This window comes from Condylura cristata, unplaced genomic scaffold, assembly GCF_000260355.1.
Source record: "Condylura cristata isolate star-nosed mole 26May11 unplaced genomic scaffold, ConCri1.0 scaffold00009, whole genome shotgun sequence".
NCBI classification, from domain to species: domain Eukaryota; kingdom Metazoa; phylum Chordata; class Mammalia; order Eulipotyphla; family Talpidae; genus Condylura; species Condylura cristata.
This window is the reverse complement of record NW_004567110.1, coordinates 60539326-60548844: the sequence shown is the minus strand read 5'-3', so window position 1 is coordinate 60548844 and position 9519 is coordinate 60539326. Positions and strand designations below refer to the sequence as shown.

The following is a 9519-nucleotide window of genomic DNA, read 5'->3' as shown; positions in this document are numbered from 1 at the left end:
CTCCTCCTGGGCAGGCGGGAATCGAACTCATGCAGAAGTGGCTTAAGCTTCTTTGTGCTGTGCTTTAACCCGCTGCGCCACCAGGGAGGGCCGAATTCTACTATTTTTTTTATGATTGAAATGTGGGATTTCTTTCCAGGAAGACATTTTCTTGTAAGTTAAATATTTGATGTTTCTTCCACACTGTCTATAACATTCATTTAAATCTCATGTTACTTTCACATTTAAAAATAAAATGAAAGGAACTAAATTAACAAAGGGAAAATGGCTCAATAAATGCATAAATGAAACCAATATGGAGTGTAGTTTAAGAGTATATAGTACAGAGTTATCGATATAAGGTTTTTTTCTAGAAAACAATGGAAATAATATTTTTATTTTTAAATAGTAAAAATACCATTAACAAAGATTTTATGTAGTAAATGGTCACTTATCTAAGCCTGTTGTTCATTGTCTTTTGATTTTAAAGTTAGTACACCTGCCATTCTACAGAGGATAGTCTCTGTCTAAAGATTTATTTTCAAATCCTATATGAGGTCTCTCATTAAAAGATCCCATCTCACACCAGTGAGAATGGCACATATTAAAACAACTAGCAACAACAAATGTTGGCAAGGATATGGAGAAAAAGGAACTCTCCTACATTGCTGGTGGGAATGCAAGCTGGTCCAATCACTATGGGAAGCTGTTTGGTGATTTCTCAAACTGCTAAAAATGGAGCTTCCATATGACCCAGCAATCCCACGCCTAGGTATCTACCCAAAGGACACAACAACATCATTGCGAAAGGACACTTTCACCGCCATGTTTATTGCTGCACTATTTATAGTAGGGAAGACATTGGAATCAACCCAAATGCCCAAAAATAGATGACTGGATTAAAAAGATGTGATACCTATACATGATGGAATATTACTCAGCAATCAAAAAAGTTAAATTCATGCCTTTTGCAGCAACACAGATGGAGCTGGAAAGGATCATGCTTAGTGAAATGAGCCAGAAAGAAAAATTATAAAACACCTGATGGTTTCACTCATAACAGTAGTGTAAGTGATTGGGGGGCCGGGGGTGGGGTGTGGGGAGAGAGAGAGAAAAGCAAATGTAATAAAGTAAAAAATGAGAACAATGAACAGCTATAAACCAGAGGGGAATGGGATAAAAACTGGGGTGGGAAGAGGGCACAGGAGTATGGTGATGGCAAATTCGTGAATTGGTAGTGGGAAGCCCACAGGGACCACAGTTGAGATGGAAAAATGCACAACATGAAGAATGATGTGAAATCAATCAAGAAATAAAATATAAAAAATAAAATGTCACTCATTAATATGTTTTCAAGTAAATTCTTTATTTGGTGTTCTCACTGGAACTGTATGGATGATATCCTGAATGTTATACTAGTTCATTTTCTCTGTTGCCCTGTCTTTTAAAGGAAATCAAACAAATATGATTTCACTTAAAAGATAAAACTACAAACACTTTATATTTTCTTAGTAAAGAGTTACTTAGTATTGTTTCTCAAATAAGAAATTTTTAGGTAAAAATATTTCTCAATTTCGACACAAATTTTATCTTGCATATTAGTGTCTGTTTCAAATTTCATTCGTCCTGTTGAAATGTTATCATAACATCCATTAAATAATGTTCATGTATGGAATTGGGACAATTTTATACCAACATTTAAAAACATTTATAATTACTATTTGATATGCAATGATTTAAGCATAACTATACAATATTGCCATATTGATATTTCATTCAGTCAGAAGAGATTATCATGACATTTGAGGATCTTATTCTACCTTGCAGAATTGCTAATTTAAATTAGAAGAAAAACAATGGTAAATTTCAATATGATAGTATATGTTTAATTTATTCCTCACATTTATCATTTATTTATCATTGCAGATTAAAAAAATCAACAGAAACTTTCCTGTAAATCAGCAGGTAAGATGAAAAACTACTTGGAAAGTCAAATCATGCATATATTTCATTATATACATATATATAAAATTGTGATTATATTTATTTTTATGTTAAGATAATTGGTAATCTCACTTGTTATCTAGGAAAATAACTTCTTAAAATTGTTACATATTATATAACATATTTTTCTAACATGGTAAAGCAGTTAATTCTTACCCACTATGGTCATAACTATTGCTTTACACAATAATTATACTTATTTGAACTCAATGTTGAACAATTTGGAGGACTGTTTCCATAGGATAGTTTTCTTTATCTTAACACTTAGGAGCCTATGTTTTTCTTATCTAAAAATTCAAAGATATTTCCAAAAATCTGATGACAACATTTTATAATTCCAATATAAATATAATTTATAATTTATAATTCCAAAATAAATAGAATTTAAAAAATGTGTGATTCATTAAATAATGTAGTTTGTTAATAAGATTAGTATGCTTATGGAATAAAATAATTGAATAAATTTCTTTAATGACTTTATTATTTTAGCTTTTCTTATTATCACATTTATAAACATAATTCAGGTATTAGGTTGAATAATAAAGATAAGTGAAGGCTCAGTGTTTTGATACATGCAGGTCATTGATGTCAGGTTTGTATGAGAGTAGAACTGTAATCCAAGGAATAATATTACTCTTGATATGAACTTCAAATTGCAAACACCAAACCAAATATATATATAGAGAGAGAGGGAGAAGGAGAGGGAGAGATGGAGATGCCAATCACAGTTTTTAAAGTAACATTTAAAAATACATTTAATTTATCATTAGTATTGTGTGCAAATATTTTCTCCCAATCAGCGGGGTGTCTTTTTTGTTTTGAGTAGTGTCTCTTTTGCTGTACTGAATCTCCTTAACTTGATGTGGCCCCAGCTATTTATCCTTTTCTTCATTATTTTTGCTTTGGGTGATGCATCTTTAAAGATATTATTGAGGTGTATGTCATGCAGAGTTTTGCCTACCTTTTCTTTGAGATAATTTATGGGTTTGGTGTCAATTTTTTTTAATCAATTTGGAGTTGGTTTTTGTGCCTGGTATAAGGTAGTACATAAAATCTAGCTTCATTTTTTTGCATGTAGCAGTCCAATTTTCCCAGAACCATTTGTTGAACAAACTTTCTTTGTTCCACTACATATTCTTTGCACCTTTGTCAAAAATTAGCTGTCCATAAACCTGTGGGTTTATATCTGGGTTTTCTATTCCATTGGTCTGTATGTCTATTCTTGTTCAAGTACCATCGATTCAAAAGGACACCTGCACCCCCATGTTTATATGCTGCTCTACTTATTATAGGGAAGATGTGGAATCAACCCAAATGCCCCAGAAAAGATGACTGGATTAAAAAGATGAGGTACATATTCCCAATGGAATATTACTTAGCAATCAAAAAAAAGATAAACCCATGCCTTTTGTGACAACATGGATGGAGCTGGAAAGGATCATGTTTAGTGAAATAAACCAGAAAGAAAAAGAAAAATACCACATGGTTTCACTCATAATGGGAGCATAAGGGAAGGGAAGGGGTGGAGAGAGAAACAAATGTAATAAAGTAAAAATAAAAACACTGAGCAACTATAAACCAGAGACATTTTATGGGAGTGGAAAGCAGAATGGGATCAGAACTGGGCTAGGAAGAGTGCACTAGGTTATGGTGATGGCACATGGATGAATTGGTGGTGGGAAGCTCATGGGGCTTACAACTAAGATGAACAAATGCACTAAATGAATGATGTAATATATCTATCTATCTATCTATATATATAGATAGATAGATAGATATCATAGCCCTAATTTTTAAAGTGTATGTCCTTTTTTCTTATTTAAATCTCAGTTATTTCATCATTTGGGGTAATTTTATTTTTGATGATTATATGTAGGGCCCTCACTGGTGGCACAAAGGGTTAGAGCATAGCACTGCAATCTAGCTGTTGCCACTTCAGTGCCAGTTCGATCCCGGACCTAGAGGTGATCCACTTGGTGCGGCAGACCTCTCCTGACCCTCCCATCATTCCCCTCAGTAGTGCACTTTGTAGATCTACCTGTTCTGCTCCCCACCCTCTTTCTGGTGAATCCCCTTGCCGCCCCTGCACTTCTGATCTGTACCCCAGTTATATGTGCATAAATAAAAAATAACATATGTAAAGTTCTCAATAAAAGACATTATTATCATGAAAATTTAAAAATTTAAAAAATACTCTTCAAAATACAAAATTTATGACCTTGTTTAAGCTATTTCATCGATAACACTCATTCAGACGAGCCTGCAAAGATATGTATAAACGAAATACTAATAAGAAAATCTTGAACAGATTGAATGTACCCATTATATTCTGAATTGCATTTTTGTATCCTTAGGAATTTGCTGTTTCTTACCTTCAGGTTCTCACATGTGCATCAGGTAGATGTTCTGAATAGATGATGAGCTTGTATGATGAGAGGTGTATGTTTCATATTCTGAGATATGGTTGTATTTAATTTCTTACTGATAGAACAAAGGCTACAATTGTACACCGGGAAATTTCATTATTGAGGTTTCAAATAGAAACAATTATTGCAATGGTATTGCGCGCACGTGTGTGTGTATATTAACAAGTGTATAATTCTTCTTGTTTTGAAACTTCTTTCCAAAAATATAACTCGTGAATGTTTCTTTTGGGATGATCTATTACCTGTATTATCACTGTTTCTTGCACTTAAAACATGTGAAGTATTCATAGTATAACTTTTTATTATGTTTTTCACATCCCTGACAACCTCATTGCTATTCCTTATATCAACACCTACATTTCACATTTCTTACATATTTCCTTCTCTAACTTATATCATTCCTTTTCATGTCTACATTTAAATTAGCCATAGATAATAATAAGATAAGTAAACAAACATGAAATTTGCACACAAAATAAATAATAGGATTCCTTAACATTTTATCAGCTATGCATTAATATTGATGGATTTTACATGCTAGCTTTTAAATATCATTAAATACAAATAATTTTATTTAAACTCTTATGCCATCTCTTTATTTTTAAATCAAAATTCATTTCTTAAACATTTTAAAAATGAAAGCAAGAGTTAAGATATTCCATCACTACTTTCTAACATGTAAGTGAAGACTTCTAGGATATAGAATTACTTTGTATTTCAGCATTTATAAGTATGCACATAAGAAAAACTCACCTGCATAGTGTGATAATAATGCAGTAGGAATACATTTCCAACTTAATAAATCTGAGCTACTGTAAGGAGTAAAAGTTTTAAGTCCCATATAATTGTATATTCCATCCAGATTTAGCATTTAACCTAACTTGGACTAAATCTTACTGTGTTTTATTTGAAATTTCTTCCCAACCATTTCCCTGAAAAGTTCTGTGAATCTTAGATAAATAAATGTTTGCATAAGCTTTTAATAATCAATATATATGTTAAGAGAGTCACTCAAGTAATACAGTGAAAACCAAGATCTTCTATCCCTGATGTCTCAGAAAAGGATTTTTTTTTTTTATGATTTCAAGACATATGGGAACAGAAGTCTTATTTTTCCTATGGAATTTAGTTTTAAACTTGTGCAACATATGTGATAAAACTACTCCAAAACATAGACAGTCAAAACCAGATAAAGTCCCTGCAGTCCTAGAGGTCTGCTATTGACTAGTTCTATAGCCTCATCCCTATGTCCAGAGTACACGAAACATTCATAACACCAATTTTACTTAAAAAAAAAAAAAAGATAAATATAATGGCCCTCTCTGGTGGTGCAGCGGGTAAAAGCACTGCACTGAGAAGCTAAAGCCACTTCCGCATGAGTTCCATTCCCACCTGCCGGGGAGGTGACCACATGGCATAGCAGAACTCTGCTGACCCGCCCGCTGTTTCCTTCAGCAGTGTACTTCGTAGATCTGCCTGTTTTGCTCCTCACTATGTCTCTGGCGAAGCCTCTCACCATCCCTGAGCCTCCTACCTGTACCCCAATTCTGTATGAACAAATAAATAAATCTTTTAAATAATAATAATAATAATAATAATAATAATAATAATAAATGAATATAAAAAAGAGAGAGAGAGGTTTGTCCCTCCCTGGTGGTGCAGCGGATTAAAACACAGCACTAAGAAGCTAAAGCCTCTTCAGCATGAGTTCCATCCCTGCCTGCTCCAGAGGTCATCCACATGGCACACAGACCTCTCCTGATCCTCCTGCTGCTCCCCTTAGCAATGTACTTTGTCAGTCTACCTGTTCTGCTCACCAGTCTGTCTCTGGTGAATCCTCTCACTGCCCCTGCACCTCTGGCCTATACCCCAGTTCTGTATGCATAAGGAAATAAATCTTTAAATAAAAGAAGAAAGAAAGAAAATGAATAGGGGCTAAAATGGGGATTTGCAAAAGAACCAAATAAAATTTCAAAAATGTAGAAAGGTATATATGTTAAATTACAATAAACCAACACCCTGAATAACAAAACAGACAAAAGTATGTAATTGGAAATAATATAGCTGAAAATAGCATCAGAATGTACTATACATAGATAGAGGTGAAAATATTAAAGAAAATATAAGACAGAAAGCTTAAAATGAGAAGTTAAAAAAATATATATATATTAGAGGCCCTGGTGGCGCAGCAAGTTAAAGCACAGACCTAAGAAGCTAAAGACACTTTGCATAACTTTTATCCCTGCCTGCCAGGACGTGAACCACATGACGCGGCAAACCTTTCCTGACCTGCCGCTGCTTCCCTCAGCAGTGTATTTCATCAGTCCACCTGTTCTGCTCCCCACTGTCTCTGGTGAATCCTCTCACTGCCCCTGCACCAAGGGCCTGTACCCGAGTTCTGTATGCACACATAAATAATCTAAAATAATAATAATAATAATAATAGTGGAGAGACCCGTGAGAGACAATAATACAATAATACAATAATATGAAGATAGATAAAGGCATAGCATTACTATGAGTCTTCAGAGTAAAGGACCAAAGTAGTGCTTAAACATGATGAAATGACTCAAATCTGTTCCAATAGAAGACTTGAAAGAACATGAATGCCCGGTCACTGGGACATATAGATAGTATTAACTTGCTCTGCTGGTACTAGTATAGAAGATTATCCAAGAAAGTTACTAGATGACAATAGCAAAGTGGATAGGGAAAAAAGTCAGTCACTGTCTTTCAGTAATGGGTTTAGAATAACACATACACATATTCTTGTCTGTGAATAAAAAAACCTCCAGAAGAGGCACAAAAATCAGGGAATTATTATCCAGCCCAGTCTTCTTCCATTGTGAAAATTGCATCCCTAAACCCTTATAGTTTAAGGTTATTGGTCTGTAATTTTCTTCTTGTTGTTTATATTGTCTTTGTTTTTGGTATTGATGTTGGCATCATATAAACATTTGGAAATATTTTTTTAATAATTAGTTTGAAATAAGCAATAGTTCATTTTTGAAGGTTAGTAGAATTCATTATGGAGAAATTTGATCACTGATATTGTTTTGGAGAAAAGTTTTGAGTATTTTTTTTTTCTAACTGCTTCATTTCCCCATACGCGTGATAGTTTTATTTATGTTTTCTATGTCTCTATTCAGTCACAAATGGTTAAATAATTCTAAGAATTTGTCTCTTCTGGATTAGTGAATTTATTAATGTGTAGATATTCCTAAAAGTCTCTAATTGCCCTCTTAAATTTCTGCAAGATCTCTTGTGGTTTTTCCAATTTTGTTACAGATTCTATTAATTTTTTTTGAAATTTCTCCTTCATTTTCTTGATAAGCCTTTCCAGTGCCGTCTTTTAATTAATTAATTAATTATTTTTTATTAAACAAGAAACCAGCTTTTGATTTCACTGATCTTTTGGACTGTATTTTTTTTTTCACCTTTGATTTTTCTTATACCATATAGTTATTTTGGGTTACTTTGTTCTTTTTCTCTGTCTTTAAGTCAAGAGAGAAGATTATTTGGGCTCTTTCTTGTTTCCTGATGTGTGCTTGTATCATATATACTTCCTTCATACTACTGAGAGTGCTGCTTCATATAAGTTTTTGATGGATATGTGCTCTCTTTCACTTGTCTCAAGGCATATTTTTAATTTCCTTTTTGATTTTTTCCCATAATCTCTTGGTCTTTCAGAAGTGTACTTTTTACTCTCCATGTATTAAAATATTTCCCTCGTTTATTTAGAATATTGATTTCTAGTTTAATATGGTGAAGATGCTCAATATGATTTCATACTTTCTGAAATTTTTGATATTTTCTTTTTTTGTCTCAGAATATTCTCTATTATGGTGAATTTAATATGTATTTGAGAAAAATATCTATCTTGCTTTTGGGATATGAAGTGCCCTGTATATGTCTATGATGTCCATGAAGTCTATTCTCTTTTAAAGGCTTTTATTTCCCTCTATCTAATTGATCTATTCCTTGGTTGAGTGTAGTGTTGAAGTTCCCTACCACTTATGTGTTTTTCCAAGATTTATTTTCAGAGTTGAAAATAAATAGTTGTTTTGTATAATACGGTTTTCTTCATTTTGTGTACATTGATGATTGTATATATATTCATGATGTATACATCCCTTAATCATTATATAGTGGTCCTCCAGATCTTCTTACATTTTTTTTTTAAACTGGAAGTATAATTTGTTTGATATAAATATGATTGCCCCTGACTTCTTTTGACTTCCATTTGCTTGTATGATTGTTTCCCAGCCCTTTATTTTGAGCCTATTTTTGTCTTGGCAATTTAAGTGTTTCTCCATTGATAGCAAAAGGTTGGTTTTTGTTTCTTGATCAAACTAAATATACTGTGTCATTTACTGTGTGAGTTCATTTTGGATTTCTGAGTAATATTCCATTCTGATCCAGTCATCTATTTTTTGGGTATTTGGGTTGATTCTACATCTTCCTTATTTCCCTATTGTAAATAGGGTGTGCAACAGCATGAATGGAACTGAAAAAGACCATGCTTACTGAAATAAGTCAAAAAGAAATAAGTCAAAAAGAAAAATATTAGCTAATTTTAGTCATAGCAGAAGTGTAAAGTATCAGGAAAAATAATGTGTGTGTGTGTGTGTGTGTGTGTATGCTTGTATGTAATAATTGTAATAAAGTTAAAAAGAATATAAACTAACAGCCATAAACCAGAGAGATTTTATGGGGGAAGAGAGGGGAACAAGGTCACAATTGGGGGTGGGAAGAGCACATATGACTATGGTGATGGTACATGGGCAGCATGATGCTGGGAAGTCCACAGGGATTACAACTGAGATGAAAAAATGTACAAAATGAAGACTAATGTAAGAAATATATTAATAAAATAAAGAAAGTTAAAAAAGAACACAAACTAATTTGTGAGTTTAGTCCATTTATGTTTAAAGTGATTATTGACATATGATAGTTCATTGCCACTTTATTCTTAATTTTTTTTAAATTTTTTTTAAAGATTTATTTATTTATACAGAATGGGGTACAGGCCAGAGATGCAGAGGGTGAGAGGATTCACCAGAGACAGAGTGGGAAGCAGAACAGGCAGATGGATGAAGTACACTGCTGA

General features: G+C 33.0%; 1 protein-coding gene across 6 annotated transcripts in view; it reads left to right on the top strand.

The window, feature by feature from the left end:
* Positions 1-9519, top strand: part of SNTG1 (syntrophin, gamma 1) — a 682373-nt gene that overhangs the window by 557151 nt on the left and 115703 nt on the right. For 5 of the 6 annotated variants that reach the window (XM_012723045.1, XM_012723047.1, XM_012723048.1 and 2 more), the window contains one exon: positions 1906-1944. The exons of the other annotated variant lie outside the window; for it this stretch is intronic. In XM_012723045.1, the coding sequence (XP_012578499.1) occupies positions 1906-1944 (39 nt within the window). The remainder of the gene's footprint in view (positions 1-1905; positions 1945-9519) is intronic. 6 annotated transcript variants of the gene reach the window in all.